Source organism: Mya arenaria, chromosome 3, assembly GCF_026914265.1.
Source record: "Mya arenaria isolate MELC-2E11 chromosome 3, ASM2691426v1".
Lineage (NCBI taxonomy): Eukaryota > Metazoa > Mollusca > Bivalvia > Myida > Myidae > Mya > Mya arenaria.
In genome coordinates, this window is record NC_069124.1 from 45109607 (window position 1) to 45129444 (window position 19838).

Below are 19838 nucleotides of genomic sequence, written 5' to 3' on the forward strand. Positions count from 1 at the left end.
AGTTTCTGCATGTAGCCATTATTTATAAATTTCTTGAAAACAATCATACCACAGATGGTCGTTTGCCTGTTTACCCAGATCCTGTTCCAACTCATGTGGTGGATCACTGTTCGCCATGTTGTATTTTCCAAAGGGAGCTAGCCTTTTCGGATGGAACTAAAAGACTTAACCGCCTCCGGAGCGTATTTCGATAGTTTGAAAAATAAGTTTACATACGATAAAACTGTTTTTCTCTTATTTGGAACTGTCACAAGAAATACGCAGTTCGTGATGCCATTATTAAACAAGAACTAGTTTAAAACCAACAAAAACGCCTAATATAACCACGTAAGGCCTACAAAAAATGTTTAATTAGGGTAACATCCCCAAATCTTATAGGTAGGGTAGGTAGGGATTTTTTTCAAATACAAGGTATATCATGAAGGTATTTTTCGTGTAAATTAGACTTTCTGGCAAAATCACTTCAATATATTGCTGTTGTTTAGATACGGAGCTTTATTCTGTCAAATATTGATGTCAGTGTCAGGCATTGTGAATTAAAAATAGTTGGGGCTGTAGTGGTCTAAACTTTTACATTTTGATTTGTTGTTTATATATTGAAACGAAAATGACCTTGCAAAAAAGTCTGAGTTCGAAAGCACATTTCTATTGGGTAGCGGTATATCCAGAACCAATCAAATACGGCGTTACAAACGAAGCCTTCATCCGCGTTTATTTCCCACTGAATCTCTCTTTTTTTCGCGGAGGAATAAAAAAATCGTGGACGAATAAAAAATCGTTATGGAAAATTGGAAAAAATCGGTAGGATCGGCAGCTATTTCTAGGTAAGGTCGGGTTACCCGAAACAAACAAAAAAATACGCCTAAGTAAAGTGATCATTCAAATAGTTTGGCGTTTAATTAAGTCATAAAGTCATTAAGCTCCTTAATATTTTTACATAAATACTGTGTTATAACCGTGTTTTTTTATTCAGTTTGATCGTATGAAATGAAGATGTGATCTAGCAGACTGAAATAATCTCTTTGTTGGATGTAATTGCTGTTGGCACAGTACACGACCAAGATGCAGACATATTTATCCCTGGAACAAATACAAGTAAACATGTAGTGAAGGCTAAAGTGTTTGACTCCGAAGTAACCATTTTGTACATTCGTGAATTCTCTATATTGCACTGTATGAGAAATACCTTCTTGATGATTAATTTGTTGATTCATCTTAGTTTATAAATAGAATAAACAAAACATGAAAACATGATTTGATTGTAAATAAAGTAATCTATAACAAGTTGAAAATAAAACAAAACACTATGAAGTGAGGAATGTAAACAATATCTTTAAAAATGAAAACAAAAAAATCAAATCAATGAAAACAATATTTATGATAAAAGGAATTCTTTGTTAAAGCTGCACTCACACAGACTTACCGTTTTTACAACTTTTTTATTTTTTGTCTTGGGAAGGGGAAATTTTTGCGTAAATATTTGCAAACCAATGATAAAAGATTGCTGACAAAATTCAGAGCGCAGATTTGCATATTTCCGTTCGAAAATTAATGTTTTATGGTTTAAACCGTTAATAACGGTTTAAAAAAATGCATAAAACATGAATTTTTGAACTAAAATATGAAATTCTGCGATCTAATTTTTGTCAGCAGTCTTATATCACTGGTTTCCATGGATTTTCGCAAAAATGGCTCGTTCAAAGACAAAAAATAAAAAAGTTGTCAAAACGTTCAATCTGTGAGAGTGCAGCTTTAAAAGTAGATGGATTACAAAGCCTGACGTTGTTTATGTGGTAACCAGTGAAGAGACAAGTCCGAGCCCCGAGGGTCTTGGCAACATTCTAGTCATCTCAGTTCAAGCACACGCCTTGGCAAGAAGTCATTTGTTATACTTAGTCAAACCATGAACTCGAATGTAGATTGAGAATAATATGTTTACGACAACTGGTCTGGAATATAAATATTTATATTAGTGAATAAACAAACATAAAAACGATTATTGAAAAACAAACTTTTTAATACAAATTAAGGATGTGTCGAACGGCTTTAAACGGATTTATTTTGTGTGTTTTGTCTGTGATAATATACTTCTGCGCTGGTAAGTCACAACTGTGTGCATGATATCACCAAAAAGTGAGCAATTACTCATTCATTCATCTGTTTCTTTCACTAACTACGTTTTACCAAATAAAAAAACGCATGTAAACCAGTAAATATCACATTTATTTTTACTTTCATTGCGCCGCTGAAATGCGAAAACATGTGTCCCATAAATGTCATTATGTCTTGAAACAACTACCAAATGAGTTTCAAGACTATATCTACATGGATACCGCTTAAAAAGTCATAAATGCAAAATGGTGTCATTTAACATGTTCTCAATTTGTACTTCTGACCTCGCCAAATTAATATTTCGTTCGAGGGATAAACCGCTTCTATTTATCACAACATAACCCCCCCCCCACACACACACACACACACACACACACACACACACACTCCAAAAAATAATAATAAGAAAATTAAATTAAAATCAATAAATCAATAATTAATTAATTAAAGGCAATTTAGCAATGATAATGTTTCAGCGCCCGCTTCTTGTTTTCATCCAAAAAAGGGATAAAGTCATATACAATGAAAGTCTCCCCTTTGTTTGCTTAAAAGTACACTTTAAAGGGAGATTATGGTTATAATAAGTTAAAATAATCTTTGATGTGTTTATTATATGTTATGTAGGAACAAATGACTCAACTTTTGCCCGCGAGTGATTTAAACGAAATAAAAGAATTTGTATTTTTATTTCGATCGCCCATTTTTGCAACCCCAAAAAATACAAACCTTTCTTACAAAGGAGTTATCAATGACAAGATAATTAATTTTATGAACAGTTACAGATCTCTCATAGATTAAAAACAATCTGAAACAAGTCACTTTATACCTGTTTACCGGGGCAATTATAATGTTCATTTGTATGAAATACATTCAGTTACTCATTTAAATCTCTCTCCTCCCACATCCATCTCTTCCCCAGCCCTGGCGGACGATCTGAATAAGTCACTTTATATACTCAATTCAATCTTCCTCTTCCTACATCCATCTCTTCCCCAGCCCCGGCGGAAGCAGGCGAATGTTGCCGCTCCCATCGTGACATCTACAATGTGTATCAATACCAGCAATGGTGCCCTGTCTACTGTTGCAACTCCGGTATCTTCCGCCGCCTCCAGTGCTGCAGCGACCCCGCCAGAAGGGCGTTTCCGGGCGACATTGACTCCTTCTGTGCCGCCTGGTTTATATTCCCACACAATGTGTATGTATTTTAGACATTTTTAGTAAATCTTAATATTTCAATTGGTTGTTCCTTAGAATAATATGTATTATATTATCAGTGTGTGTTTACCACGTGATAAATTACGTCATAAATGCTACTTCGGCAGGCAACCTTTTGTTTCGAATTATGCCTTAAAACAATCCGGAAGGCGGGGCTATATTACCGGCTAATACTGCGCCATGATTCGTTTAATATAATAATGAATAAATAGTAAAGTTATCATAGTTAAAAGTCTTTATTTGAAGCAAAATATTACCTTCCGGCGTAGCCTTTATGACGTAATTTATCACGTGGTATACACACGCTGCATTATAGTGCAATCAGGGTTTTGTGCGAATATAATTTTATTTTATATCAGCTGATGATGATTTGCATGTTTTAACAATACAATGAAAACTACAGGGACAATCCCAGTAGATCGCGAAGTAATTTCAATCTAGCAGTTAACTTAATTTTAAGAAATCTTAATTATGTTTGCAATAATACACGTCACTGTCAATCAATTTAAACTTAGATCTACAAATACAAGCTAAAACACTACATTTAATTAATACTATAATTCAAAATTGTACGAACTTTTTCTACTAGTGTACCGGCAAACACCCGAGGTTGTTAATGATATAAATGGTCGAGGTTTCCGAATGACTCTAGTACGGGCCGGCCCGCTTAGGCTGAAAAGGGCACTTACGGCATAAAAAATAAACACGGTTTAGAGGCACAATACAAGGGTCCAAGCGACAAATGAACTAGAGACACAATGCAATGGTCCAAGCGACAAATGAACTAGAGACACAATACAAGGGTCCAAGCGACAAATGAACTAGAGACACAATGCAATGGTCCAAGCGACAAATGAACTAGAGACACTATGCAATGGTCCGACACAATGCAATGGTCCAAGCGACAAATGAACTAGAGACACAATACAAGGGTCCAAGCGACAAATGAACTAGAGACACAATGCAATGGTCCAAGCGACAAATGAACTAGAGACACAATACAAGGGTCCAAGCGACAAATGAACTAGAGACACAATGCAATGGTCCAAGCGACAAATGAACTAGAGACACAATACAAGGGTCCAAGCGACAAATGAACTAGAGACACAATGCAATGGTCCAAGCGACAGATGAACTAGAGGCACAATACAAGGGTCCAAGCGACAAATGAACTAGAGACACAATGCAATGGTCCAAGCGACAAATGAACTAGAGACACAATACAAGGGTCCAAGCGACAAATGAACTAGAGACACAATGCAATGGTCCAAGCGACAGATGAACTAGAGGCACAATACAAGGGTCCAAGCGACAAATGAACTAGAGACACAATGCAATGGTCCAAGCGACAAATGAACTAGAGGCGCAATGCAATGGTCCAAGCGACAAATGAACTAGAGACACAATGCAGGGGTCCAAGCGACAAATGAACTAGAGACACAATGCAATGGTCCGACACAATGCAATGGCCCAAGCAACAAATGAACTAGAGACACAATGCAATGGTCCAAGCGACAAATGAACTAGAGACACAATGCAATGGTCCAAGCGACAAATGAACAAGAGACACAAACGTTTTTGATTTAATAATATTTCGTTGCATGAGAACACATTTGACATTGTCAATATCAATTCAAACTTCAACACAATATTTAGACCGACATTATAAAATGAAGCATGCGAAAGGATTGGGCCGCGAGTTTTGCCAACATCAGTTACGGCCCTCTCCCGATACAACAATACACACAACATTCACAAATACAAACTCCACAAACAAACCACACACGCATCACACAACTTTAGCTGATTAAACTATGATAAAAACAAGACTAGAATATATCAAAATCCTTAGTCAAGGTTTTGGGCCTTAAAATGTTTAACACCACGAGTGAGTGACCTAAGGGAACAAGCTTTGTAACAGTACATCGGTAGAGCCCTATGTCATAACAATGGTGTGTAAGCTTTTTTATACTCGCACTCGGGCAAAGCCCATTCGGCTCCAATTAGATTGTTAGTCTAAACCGTCCATATACATGTTAAGTTGTTTTCGATGGAAAATGGCCGAAATGTTCCAAATTTTCCTATCAACGCACGCAACCAGGAATAATGCTGTTTATTTATACTAACCTCACTCAAAAAAATATTGACTTTCTCCTCTCTCTTTTTAGGTGGATTCCTGTGATCATTGGCCTCGTGATACTCGGGATCCTGATAGGCATCTGTGTATGTTGTGTTCGCTGCTGTTGCGTGTTCTGACCTTCCTTACATTGGCACAATTGTGATGTCTATTTGCGTATTATGTTTTTTGGATGAACGAAATGTACGTTTTGAAATAGTTTTAAGTGTGGTAAAAAGTATTCCAGGAGGCAAGAAATCGAGTAACATTAGTTTATAAATATGTGTAACAAAGAATTCACGACTGGTGTAATTTAAAGTATAAGACAGTCTGGACTTATTTTGAAATGAAACTACTTTCTGTTTTGTAATATATCTATATATCATCTGTATATTATACATTCTTTTTCCTATAAAAGCACGATTTATGTATATTTATAATTAGTGTTTGCGTCTTTATCGTTGATTTCATAACGTTCACGAATGTTTAAGGTAAAGATGACACTAGCGTGTTTACAGGGGGCGCACCCCCCCCCCCCCACACACACACTCTCGTCGAGAAACAAAAGAAACAAAAATTGGGAGTACCCCATACCCTTAGCCAACATTTTAAACCATGTACAGAATTCAACTACAACTTAAAAAGCTTTATCATTATGCACCAGTCAATTGTAACCAAGCCCCCCCCCCCCCCAGGTCCGGCGTATACCGGGGATAGCCGGGGAAATGGGCCGTGGTTTTTTACCTTTCAGGTGGCCCCGCAGTACCGGTAGAATGCGGTGTTTTTGTCTTCGCTTTAAATATAGCTGGGAATTGGCCTTACCTGGGGTCCCTGGGGTTCGGGGGCATTTGGCGGGGATTTTACCATCTGTTCGTCCTCGCAGGGCGAGGACTTTAGCCGGGGTTGGCTGGACCGAAAGTCAAAATCCCCGCTATTCCCCGGACCTGGGGGGGGGGGGGGGGCTGGTTACAATTGACTGGTGCATTAAACGTAGTGAACAAAAAATACAAATTCAAAAGTTATAAATCATATCATGACTCATACTTCAACATAAAAACTCAACGAAAACATCAAAGCCATCTGCCATCATCAAATAATTATTTCACAATAAACAATTACTTCACAAACAAATGTTGCGAAATTCATTAAGTCATTTTTCATAATTAGCACAATGTATCAGTGCTCTTAAAGCCATGAGCGACTTGATGAACAGCAGTATATATACATATGTGTGTGTATTCACAGAAATAGAATTAAAGGTGAGCTTGATTTTATACGAATCTCAGGAAATAAATCGTCTCAACATCCTTAAATATGAAAGGTATGACAATTTACTTGAATATTCTGGGTATCTCATATAAATAAGAATTTTGTGTAGTATATAAAATGAGATAAAGTAAGTTAATAATGCAATGCATTAATTATATATAAACAAGTAAAGCAAGATGAATTTACTGGCAGTAGTGCACCAGTCAATTGTAACCACGCCCCCCCCCCCCCCTTAGGTCCGAGGGTATACCGAGGATAGCGGGGGAAATGGGCCGTGTTTTACCCCACAGGTGGCCCCGCAGTGCCGAATGAATGCGGTGGTTTTGTTTGCGCGCCGAAGGAAATGCAGGTGCGCTAGCTGGGAACGGACCGTGGCTTTGTGCCGGGATATATTCATTCTTTTAACGGGATTTGTCCGCGTTTTAGGCAAGCCTTTTCCGGAGTTTAACGAGATCTCGCGAGATATTTAAAACAAATGACGCCCCATCCTGATTATCTCCCAATTTGAAAGAAGTCAGTTTCAAATAAAAGGATGTCCCCGTGGTGCAGGGGCATTTGGTGGGGATTTTACCAGCAGTTTGTCCCCGCAGGGCGGGGATTTTACCTGGGATTGGCTGGACCAAAAGTCAAAGTCCCCGCTATTCCCAGACCAGTAGGCCGTTATTACAAATGACTGGTGCATAACATGCAATAGAATTTCTACGTCGTATAAGTAATTTAGAGATTCCTTACCATCAATGACAATGTAAACAGATTAAGTAAGCAGACATTTTATTTGCTATAGGCCGATTATTCAGAATTTTATTTAAGTTAACAACGTTGTTAACGTGATCGTTGTTAACTTTCAAAATCTCTATTACTCAAAAAATGTCTTTGACACATTTGTGATCTGAACATCTTTATACACATATTGCAGACTGTGTTTCAGCTCTGCTTAATTCATCTAAATATATTAACACATCATAAAATATTATACCTTTAAAAGTAAACAAGGATCCCGTTAACGATGTTGTAAACTTTAACAAAGTTATGAAAAACCGGCCTAATATTGTTTTCGCTTCAGCACCAATAGTACTATTCGTCTGTGCCCTATTGACGGAATGTTTCAATGTGTGCGAAAGTTCCCACAGGGTCAGAAACTTAAGGACACCACCTACGACTCAGAAGCCGCCTGGCTGTCATCACAACGGCAGACACTACGCCCCCTACGAAGAGATAAATTCAGGTCGGAGCGGGAACTGGTGCTACGGATTGATGTGCGGATATGATGGGTACATTCTGGCTTGGGACGACTGGAATTGTGGGCCGACTACTCCTCCTTCAACTCCCCCAACTCCAACACCGCCGGGTGTGAAGTGATCGGAATACAAGTGTGAACTTAAGCTTTTGATGTGCATGCATTTCGTTTTGTTGCTTGCCTTTTGGAATTCGTTTCGTAACTAAATATTTTGGATTACATGCTTATTATCCCTCGCATTAATACATCTCTCAGATAAAGCTTACACCGCACATAATTTTTCCAAGCGCGGACATTGATATTCGGTCATTTCACCCATTGACGATTTTAAGTATACTCCATGGCCGAGATTGTCCCAAACCGAGCGTAGGGTGTTATGCGGTCAACGAGGTTAAGATTTTTCAGACTATTTTTACTTCATAAAACATGAAATTGTCACTGTGATTATATGTACGAAGTTTTAAGTTGTTATCTTCCATAGTGTAGGAAAAGAAAACCATAAAAATGTGACGGACATCCCGGTTGATATTATAACTAAGGCGCACCTGCATTTTCTTCGCGCGCCCTAGAAGTCCTCATATTATTCTGACTCCACAAATTAAGTTTCATGAGTTCTTTTACACAATCAGTCGAGATAAGACATGCCATAATGCAGCCAATGGGCGCGGAAATTATGTAATCTTTATCAACTCTTTCCAACTTCCAAGGTTTATGAATCCAACTTTAATACCTTTTGAGTGATGCCAATATCCAATTAAAATGTAGTTCTTTGCTTTAGCAACAAAATTCTTTCTCTAACAAAAGAAAAGAATGAAACAAGTTTCAGGACCGCGAGACCAAGCACACTCTGTTAGTTAATCGGACAAGCTTTTTGTGTGCGATTCACCGCGACCACGACCTTTGGCTTACTGACCTCGAAATCAATAGTGGTCATCTGCTGGTCTTGACCAATATCCCAATTAACTTTGAGAAGATTTTAAGACCAAGAATACCCAAGTTATAAATCGGGCAAGCTTTTGTGTTCAAGCCAAACCATGACTTCCGACATACTGACCTCATTATCAAAAAAAGGTTCATCCGCTGGTCACGATCAACTTCCCTACCAAGTTTTAGGATCGAGGGAGCAATGCGCATACTTTAGAGACGAATCAGAAAAGTTTTTTCCCAGAGTGAACGTAACAGTGACATTTGACTTACTGACATCGAAATCACATAGGTCATCTGATGCTGGTCAAGACCAACCTCCCCGCCAAGTTTAATGATAGTAAAACCAAGCATACTCGAGTTATCATTCGGGCAAGCTTACATGTATGTGTTCAAGTCACCACGACCACTGCCTTTGATCACAAAATCAATATAGGTCATCCGCTGGTCATGACTAAACTCCCTACTAAGTATGAAGATTGTTTGACCAAGTATACTCTAGTAATCAATCGGAAAGGTTTATTGGGTTTAAGTCATCGCGACCATGACCTCAAAATCAATGAGGGCTATCCGCTTGTCACGACCAACCTTCCTCCAAGTTTGAGAATCGTAAGAGCAAGCATACTAAAGTTATCTCGGACAACCTTTTTGTGTACAAGTTCACCGCTACAGTGACCGTTGACCTCGAAATCAATATTGACCATCTGCTGGTCATGACCAACCTAAATTGCAATGTTTTAGCTGTAGGACAAAGCATACTATTACTATCAATTGGAAAGGCTTTTTGTGTTCTGGTCACCAAGACCATGACACCTCAAAATCAATAGGGGTCATCCACTGATCATGACCAACCTCCCTACCAAGCGTGAGGACTGAAGGACAAAGCAGACTCTACATATTAACCGAACAAGCTTTTTGTGTTCAATTCACCAAAACCGACTTTTGACCTCTTAAGCAATAGGGGTCATCCGCTGCTAATGACCAACCAACGTACCAAGTTTGTCGATCGTAATACCAAACATTCTCTATTTATCGGAAAAGCTTTTTGTGTCAAGGGTCATCGCAACAATGACCTTTGACGTAGTGGCCTCGAAATTAATAGGGGTCATCAGCTGGCCAAAATCAATCTCCTTACTAAGTTTGTGGACTGTATGACCGAACATACTCTAGTTATCAATCGGAAAAGCTTTATGTGTTCTAGTGGCCACGACCATCCCTTAGAACACACTATTGATATGGGGCATCCGCTGGACATGCCAGCCCTACTTAGTTTGAGGACCGTGGGACCAAGCATACTGTTATTAACTTGACAAGATTGTTTTTGTTGAAGTCATCACGACGATGAACATTGACCTACTAACATAAACTCAATCGGGGTCATCTGCTGGTTATAACCAATCTTCCTGAAAAGTTCGAGGGCCAAGCATACTCTAGTTAACAATCTTACTAGCGTTTTGTGTTCAAGTCACCACTTCCATGACCTTGAACCTACTGACATCAAAATTAATAGGGGTCATCTTCTAATCATTGTTGAAAACTCTATCAAGTTTGAGGCACACTGCCCTACTCTAGTTATCACTCGGACCATGTTTGGTCTGCCAATGAATGACCGACATGTGCAAAGCAATGCAACCCCATTTCTTCGAAGACGGCAGAAATATTTCATCATTGACCTCTAATCTAGTGTGTAGCAAGTTTCATAAAACTTGGTGGCATACTTCTTTAGTTATCGCACGAAGGCTTTCACACTATTAATGTTGCCATAGCAATTTTTGCCTTTATACTGATGTAAATGTTTTGTCTAGATGCATTTACGGACGTATGGACAGACGGAATGTAACCTTAGTCAAGTTCTACTCAGTTGGATCGGTACGGGACTAAAAACTTCAACAGGCCAGATGGGAGAAATGTATTCTTCGTGCAAAGAACAAGCCCGATTAAGAGAACTATATGAAACAGATATTCCGTAATATTCTGATAAAACAAAAGTTACTACTATGTACACATCAAAAATACACACTTTAATTTGATTTTTATTCTTTTCGTATTTTATTTAGATCTGTAATAAATACATATTTAACAAACGTCGCTAGTCAGCATTTAATGAGGGAATAAATACACAGGAAGTTATTCGTTTAACGAATCCATTATTTGAAAGTAAATGCAGATGTTTTTTTTTCTATATATTATATAAGCCATGAAAAATAATATAAATTAACTGAGACCAAAAGGCACCAATGAGCCTGTCTTTGAACACACGTTAGGCCATTCTGAATTAATTGCTAGATTTCCAGCCTTTTTTTAATGGGAGCCGGGATTGTAACTTTCTTTTTTTTCTTTTTCTTAAACGTCTGTTTCAAAGTTGAATATGTGTTCATGTTCTTTCTTATTGCATAAGGGACCATAAACATGTGTTTCTAGACGAACCACGAACACGATCGTATCAATTTTCTATTTTACATGTGAACGTTATACATAAGACACTGTAAGTATGAATAAACACCGTTCCCGGACAGTACCACACCGATACGCAAATACAAACCCTAATTCAACATTTTCATCAATAAAATATATACGGGCGGCGGAAAAAGAGGGGCTGGCATAGATGAAAAGCTAGCAATTAATTTATAGTCGCCTTAAAACCAGCTGTAAATATAACCTAAAAAGGTAATAAGAGTGGTACCCATGTAATGAAATACCATTTGTAAAACGCAATATTTCAAATATTTTTTATTTGTTATATCTGCAACAGAGCACCTAAGATCATCATGTTGTAAAGGCTATTTTACTGCTTTCATGTTCCAAAGTCCGTCATTTAGGTAGTGTATATTGTCCACACCTATACCTTTATTCTTTTGTAATCTGAAAATGGAAAAACCATATTAATCATTAGATCAACATTCTCTATTCTAAGTATAGTCGAACACCGTTGGCTCGAGCTCCCAGGGCCCGGCAAAAATACATTGAGCCTTGGGAAATTCGAGCCGAGCGGTAATGCTTACTTTCAGTAGATAAAAAATCGGTCCTTTAGATCCAGTTTGACCCAACGAAGAAATCGAGCCAAGCAAGTTCGACCCAACAGGGTTTGACTGGTATTTTTACCTTGTTTTCGAAAATAATAACTTAACTCGTCACAGAAGACCAAGCTAGTTGAATTTGTAAACAAGTTAAATTGTTTGATTGATATCCCCCGCCTGCTAAAGCAAAGTACATGGAATAGAAATACAAAGTTGGTGAATCATTCCTAAAAAAATGCAAAAAGATAGACTCTTATTAACATAAGATACGAGTTTGTATTTGTTTGCAGTTATTTAAAATGAAAAGAGTGCTGTTTATAAAGTAGCATTTGTCACAATTTCCCATGAAATTGAATAATTTCAAAGTGATAGTTCAAATATGTTTTAGTTGATAACAGTTTCACTGTAATTAAGTATTTTCCTAAGAATTAATCTTGTGACCTAGTTGTTGACCCTTCATTACCCAGATTCAAACTAATCAAAGGCAATCATTCTGATTAAGTTACATGAAGACTGGAACAGACATATTGCAAAAAATATAACCTTCAAAACATTTACAAGGTATTTCTAGGATTTGACCTACTGACCTAGATTTTGACACCACAAAACTTTGTTTCAAACTAATTCAAGAGTTCAACAAGGAGAACATTTTAATCAAGATTCATGAATTTGGACCAAATAGAATGCCCCCAGTGTGTTCCAACTTGATTTTTTTTTAATATTTGACCTAGTTTTTGACACCATGTGACCAATAGGCTGATTTTATGAAAGGGGAACATTCTGACCAAGTTTAATTAGTTGACATATCCCAACCAATATATGGTTCCAGACAGAAAAAATGTGACTAGCGGACGGTCGGAATTATGGATGGATGGACAACGCCAAAACAATATCCTCCTCAGGCAGATATTATGAAATAAGCTCCTTGATAGATGGTCACATTGTACTTCATCAAACTTAAGCTACATTCTAGATTACTTCTTAAAACTGACACATAAATAAGGCCACACCAGTAATACCAGCGCCATAAATTATAGGTTAGTTTAGTCAAAGAAACCTCAATACATTAAACAGATTTTATTTTTTTAAAAAGCCCATTAATTTTGGTTCAAACATAATTAAAGGCTTCCCACTTAATTATCTTTACTATTATTAACAGCCAAACTAATATCTGAATATAGCAACTGATGTCAGAGATTCTGAATGTATCCTCATGTACTTACATTTCATCAGACGACATTTTAGTAAGGCCAATAGCCAGAGCGCACTCTTTCCCTTCCGCCATAATTGCCTGAGAGGGGTTAAGGGTCATGAAATTTTTTATCTATAATTGCATGTACATGTATCAACTTTAATTGCATGCATAAATAATAAATTACATACCAATTTGGACAATTTTAATTAAATCTTAAATTATTACTATCTTGAAGTGCGGCCAGAATCGACACATTAAATATATTTTTAGTTAATATATTTAAATATTTTTTCTCAGCTTGATTGTGAAAAATACTTATACCTTATAGAAATTTGCTTTATGTCACATAAAACCTGAGCCGTGTTCATAAAACATCTTAAGTCATTTCCTAACTTAAGTCATTATCCTAAGTTAAATATCTCGCTGGTCATTCAATATAAAAACTTCTGTAATATCTTAAATTCAATACTTTCATTGACTAAAACAAAACAAAACATACTTTTATGTTAAAAGCAATTCTACATTTCTTTTATTTTGACTATGAAAATATCTTGAAATTGACTTAGGTTAGAAATGACATAAGATACTTTATTAATTCGGCACTAATACCGTTGTCCATTTTGAAAGGCTATGGGAAAGTTCCCTGGGTGGGGATTGAACCCTTGGGAGAGTGGCAGACACAGATACGTGTATAACTTGGACATCTTTTTAAGTTTTGAATTGTGTTGCAGTCTGTGCAAAAAAGGTGTCTAAAGCTAGGGGCTTGTTTGATTTAAAGGCCATTACTTCAGTTAGTTCTGAAGGCTCAATGGACTTCTCCTGTACCATTCCATAGTAGTAAACTTTACAGAACAAAATAAATAAAAACAAAATGAAATACTTAAAAAAATATGATTTTAAAAATATGGTTTTTGCATATTTTGATTGCACAAAACCTTAAAACGATCCAAACAAAAAATGCCAAATTGGTCTTCAGCATTGGATCTTTTATGTCTTAGAAATTTTTTACATGAAGGCAGTGGCAGTTCGTGCAGACTGACCAAGTGTAAGCCCATGGGGGTTTCTATCATTTGATCAAGGGCAGTAGCTCAACGAATATGAATGCCAATGATGATGGGACTTGTTATATATCCTTGCAAGTTGTCATTGTTAACATGCATACCAAGTTTCATATCAATATCTTGAATGATTAAACTACTTATATCCATTTTTGGCATGACAATAATAAGTGAAAATACCTAGGCTAGGCATTAACAAAAGCTGTTTTTATTTCTTTGTTAAAACAAACAAGTTTACAATAGCATTTAAACTTTAAGCCTGAAATATTTTACAATATTTTAAACATTAGCTTTACCATTAAACATCTTGCAACAACACAGGACGAACTTAAGGATACAACAATCTTATCGGCGTCCAATTGTGTCATACGTGCCCCGGGTGAGGTGAGGCCAGGACACATGATGTTGGCGCCACTCAACACAAACCGGATAGCTCCCTTGTCGACTTGCATATGGGGCATCATAAACGGATCTGAAAAGATATTTTAATAAAAAATCAGAACCTTTTAGTTTTACTTGATAAGTATTTTTTTATGGTCATACTTCAATCTTAATTTAGACCTGATGTCAATTAACCATAACTAGAATTATATGAAACAGACGTGCCACTTGTTTGTGTAACCGGGTATACGATATGTATATAGCGGCACTTATACTGTCTCGCTATAGAGCTAGCTTTTATAGCGCACGGTCGAGTGTCCGCCTGCAGAGCGAGAGGTCGTGAGTTTGAACCGAGACAGGTGCACTTAGTAATTTTGCAGTCTGTTACATTTGGCGCCCAACGAGGGACCTGTGTTGAACGATAAGCCTCAAGGTCATTGCAAACTGGCCTTTGTCTCCGAAATACAAGGAAAATTTTTTAAAATGGAGGGGGAATGTGTAACCGGGTATACAACATGTATACTAGTATATTGGTACTTATACTGACTCGCTATAGAGCTAGCTTTTATAGCAACGCGGTAGACTGTCCGCATGCAGAGCGAGAGGTCGTGAGTTTGAACCCCGACAGGTGCACAAAGCAATTTGTGCAGCCTGTTACATTTGGTCGACATGACCTTGGCTTGAACTTTGACCTACTTAACTCAAAATCAATAGGGATCATGATTTCATCTACTGACCTTGACCAATGGCATGATAAGCTTTAAGACCCTACAACATTACAAGCAAGATGACATCGCAGGACAAAAAAGTCCTTAGATAATTCTGCCATGCTTTGCAGGCGACACATTTTTTTCAAAAAGTTTCATTTAGAACATACGTGTAAATGTCAAACATATGCTAGCCAAGATGAAAAGCTAGTGGCAAACAATTTGAATTAATGACAGAATGTAACAAAGTATGTGTTGCCTATCAATACGTCCACAGCATTGATATATTAGGTGTAACACCTGTACGTTTATTCTGATTGGCATAGTTAAAGCAAATTGTCAAAGCAGTCAAAGCAGCTGTTTCAGAATGAATCAAATAAACATATCTGAAGTTGATTGTAACTTGTTGACATCAGTCTTTAGCTCTAGTGCATACAATGGCAGGGCTTTTTCACCCAAAATTGTGAAGAGGCCTAGCCTTTTCAATTTGGAAAATTTAAATGCATGAAATACTGCAAATTGTGAAATTTAAATGCGTAAACATCTCGAATATGGGAAATTCCACATATGAGAATTGAAGACACCTTTTAAACACGGGTCAATGTACCCATATGAAACTTGGAACTCATGTTACAAAAAACAGGCTCATATCTTGCATGTGAGTCTACTTCTAGCTGAAAAAGAATAATTTGCTCAAACAGGATAATTTTTATTTTAAATTTTTGAAGTAAGATCTTCCTTTTTGGGAAAAATATCTGGGAATTGTGAAAAAAATATCTGGAAATTGGGAAAAACTACCATTTTTCCCAATTGTGAAGTAGCCTTATTTCGGCCCCTAGCAAAGAAGGTGAAAAAGCCCTGAATGGGAAAGTCCTAATACTTAGAGTTGCTATCTATTTCCATTCTAAAGTAATCTGTTACTTAAATGCTGCACTCTCACAGTCTAACAGTTTGGACAATTGTTAGTTTTTGCCTCAGAATCAGCTGATTTTGGTATTAATGCCTTCAATACAGTCATATAAGATAACTCCGATAAAACAGATCTCAATTGTTTGGAACACTGCCAAAAATATTATTTTTTGTAAAGAGTTAGTAAAGCGTTTAGCCATAAAACATCAATTTTTGAACATAAATATGAAAAACTGCGATCTGATCTTTTGTCTGCATTCTTGTACATGTATCATTGGTTTTAAAACATTTACGCACAAATTTGCTAATTCCAAGACAAAAAATAAAAGTGTTGTCAAAACGGTCAATCTGTGAGAGAGCAGCTTTAACCATCAAGTACTTATTTGTTGTTTAAGTACTTACACTTGTGTAAAAGTTTCAATGAAGGGTAGAAGGGGCCATCTCTCTGTCGGAAGAAAACAGGTTCTCCAGCCTGATTTGCAAGGATCTCTATGTGCTCATGACTATAAATAGAAATTATCATGATTTATAGGTTGATTTATAGGATGACAGATATTTAGAGATTTATTTAAATTTGCAATGCAAAATTGGTCGAAAAGGTCATCATGCAGGTGATCGATAGTAATTTTGCCTAGATCGATTATTGAAAATAGATCCTTTTGAGCCAATTTTTAGTCCCTATTTTTCCCCATATCTACTTTTTTATGATAGTTCAATTTTAATTAATGTAATTAAAAAAATGCACAAGACATATAAGTTAAAAATAAAAGAATAAATCCAAATTGCCTCAAAAGTGTTAGATTTTTTTTGAAATAATCTGATTAAAAATCAATCAATTGATCTGTTTTTCAACCTCTGTTGATCAATAGTAATATTTGGTCTGATTTCCAACACTTCTTATAAGATATGTGAATAAAAAGCAGCATTCAAAGGAAACTATTTGGAATATCTGACCATTTGACGATCTTCATTGCATCTTTCTTTGGCAAAATCTGATCAAGATAGCTCTCGATAAATGGAAACTGCGAAATTATGGACTGCCTCACTCCACGTTGAACTGATGACTTGGCATTGTTTACCCCAGATACATTTTCTTTGTCATCGAATCTGAAAAAGAAAAAAATAGGATAACTGCTAAACCCTAAGGTTAAGACTAGAATGATATAGTACACTAAACGAATAAGACCAATTTTCTGATTTCCTCCGTAGATTTTCACTTACAGTCTGCTGTAGGCAGAGGATGTGCGTTCATAGTAAAAAATTCCATTATAGACGGAAATATGTTCATAGTTTGTATGTATACTTGGTTGGTAGTATGCAAATTAGCAAAACTCGGGCTCTGTGTGGATTGAGAATTTACAGTATATAAAAGACCAGCAGACCCCTTCAGGGTCAAGCATGCTTTTCCCTGAAGGGATCTGTTGGCCTTTACAGTATCATCCAACTCCGACCAAGAAAGAAATATTTCTTGCTTATCCCAACATTAGCATTTCAGCATTCCACCATGGGGTCAAAAACTCTTGATATTGAAATATTTCTGGGGCTAACGTTCAAAATACACTCAGCTGTACACAAGCAACTGGGACAATTTTAGAGAGGGAAATAGTTTGAGCCTCGGAGGAAACCTTCCAACATGGGCTTTATCCCTCAGAGTGTGCCAGGAAAATGATCCCTCAGAGTGACCAAGGAAAGCGGGTCTTACTCGTTGAGTGTACTGTTGATTTTCAATTGATCCCATGTAAATGCAAACTATGACAAAACAAATATATATAAATTGGATTTGTCAAACATTTAACAACCAGATAAATATTTCTTGAGAGAAAAAAAAACATTGGATAGACACCAACATTTTTCAACATTTGATTTTGTAAAATTGTATGGAGCCCCAAAATATAACATTTTCAATTTTAGTCCGGCATAAGATGTTGTTCTAGTATAATGTGTTCCTGATCATTGTACAATATTTTACTAGGTGATGTACTCACACGTTTGCATAAACTACGTATATCAATCTTATTCAAATAAATACTTATGAGTAAAATCTGTGCTAATTCAATAACAATATGTCCGAAAAAATTATATCCGAATTACAGATGAAAAAGGAAATATTTCACACTGCAAAGAGCAATGACATAAAACAGTAATCATTTCATAGGTTACAACAGTTTATCATTGATCGAATTTAAAACTTTGTCTTAAAAGTCATAATTATTCCATACTTTTTAAACATTTTGTTTATTTATTCTCGTGTTGTTTATGTAAAATATTGTTTTTAGTGAAATCAGCACTGTAGGTTATGCACAACTAATTTAAGAAACCGCAAATAGCCTCAAACTCCGCGCAGTGTTACTTCCCTTGCAGTACAGTAATCACTGCCACCACAAGATTTTCATCCAAAATTGGATGAAAACTTTTAATGGCATTTTTTTTAATCATATATATTTATTCTTATATCCTTTCTTAAATAATTACTTTACGCCAGTTGATAGGCATAATATGTTTTATAAAAAAATAACAATTAAAAAAAACATTCGGAAATGTTCGGTCTTTTTTCAAATTGAAAGTAGGATTTACAAATTACAATATCAACATGGATGTGTTGTTAGCTATTCAGACATGTATCGAACGTTTTGAACCAGGATTGCAAGCAAAACCAAAACAAATCGAATGTTGGCGGCATGTTCTTGCAGAGGAAGACACAATCGTGAGTTTGCCAGTCGGATATGGCAAAAGTCTTTTGCAATCACGTGCCGTTTTATCTATCATCACGTGATATTTGTGAAGGCAGTGATTACTGTACTGCAAGGGAAGTAACACTGCGCGGAGTTTGAAATAGCCTATCATGAAGTAGTTTGGTTCCCTGCTTACTGATATTTCATACAGTACGATAACGATAGTGTTAGGGGAAGGAACTCCAGACTAATCATGAAGATGAATAGAAGCATTTAAGTGAAAAGCCACAAATGTTTTCAATATTTGGCAATCTTTCACAACAGTGAACGGCAGTGCAAATTGAAGAGGTACAAAACTCGTCATTTTATAATGTTTTTCATGAACTGATTTTCCAGGGAGGGGTCCCATGTATCACGCTTGACATTGTTTTGATTCATTTTTGGACAGAGCTGGGATGGAGTCATTTCTCAAGTAACAAACTTACCTGTAACAAAGTCCAAGTTTCATTATTATTACATTTTATTTTTAAGTGAGTTTGATGTAATGCAAGGGAGAAAACAAGCAAATCAGCTTTGATGTTCATTCGGATCTCCTCGGCCATTTTATCGAAAACAACCTCGGATGTATACCGGTACATCAGTTGAATAGTTCGTTAATTTTTGAATAATATCATTAATTAAATGTAGTGTTTAAGAGTTGTATTTATTGATCTCAGTTTTAATTGATTGCCAGTGAAGGGTTTTATTGCAAACATAATTAGGATTCCCAAGGGTTAAGTCATAAAGTTTATCTGCTAAAGAAGATTACTACGCGATCTATTTGCAGCGGACTCAAACGTACCACTGTTTGAGTATGTAAACCGTCCAAATACATCCGAGGTTGTTTTTGAAAAATGGCCGAGGAGCTGCGAATGCTTTGATGTTATGTACAGAGTTGTCTTTCTTAGTAATATTAAAATATAATTGCTGTGTGGTTATCTGTGACTATAATCCCTAAATCGACATTTTTGGTGGGAACACTGGATC

At 36.5% G+C, this 19838-nt stretch overlaps 2 protein-coding genes and 1 long non-coding RNA gene across 3 annotated transcripts; 2 read left to right on the forward strand and 1 right to left on the reverse strand.

Annotated features, from left to right (window-relative positions):
- Window positions 1-1855: 1855 nt before the first annotated feature.
- LOC128226557 (uncharacterized) lies at window positions 1856-5858 on the forward strand. The gene is made up of 3 exons (XM_052936495.1): window positions 1856-2098; window positions 3109-3307; window positions 5496-5858. The coding sequence occupies exons 1-3, from the start codon at window positions 2032-2034 to the stop codon at window positions 5581-5583; spliced, it is 354 nt and encodes a 117-aa protein (XP_052792455.1). The 5' UTR covers window positions 1856-2031; the 3' UTR covers window positions 5584-5858.
- An 817-nt stretch (window positions 5859-6675) lies between these two features.
- LOC128226704 (uncharacterized) lies at window positions 6676-8456 on the forward strand. Its single transcript, XR_008259720.1, has 2 exons — window positions 6676-6764; window positions 7776-8456. It is a non-coding gene; the product is annotated as an uncharacterized LOC128226704 (long non-coding RNA).
- Window positions 8457-11197: 2741 nt separating this feature from the next.
- Window positions 11198-18479, reverse strand: LOC128226478 (malignant T-cell-amplified sequence 1-like). The gene is made up of 6 exons (XM_052936363.1): window positions 18360-18479; window positions 17095-17247; window positions 16543-16643; window positions 14482-14615; window positions 13114-13181; window positions 11198-11735 (listed from the first exon to the last, which is right to left on the reverse strand). The coding sequence occupies exons 1-6, from the start codon at window positions 18368-18370 to the stop codon at window positions 11654-11656; spliced, it is 549 nt and encodes a 182-aa protein (XP_052792323.1). The 5' UTR covers window positions 18371-18479; the 3' UTR covers window positions 11198-11653.
- Window positions 18480-19838: the final 1359 nt, after the last annotated feature.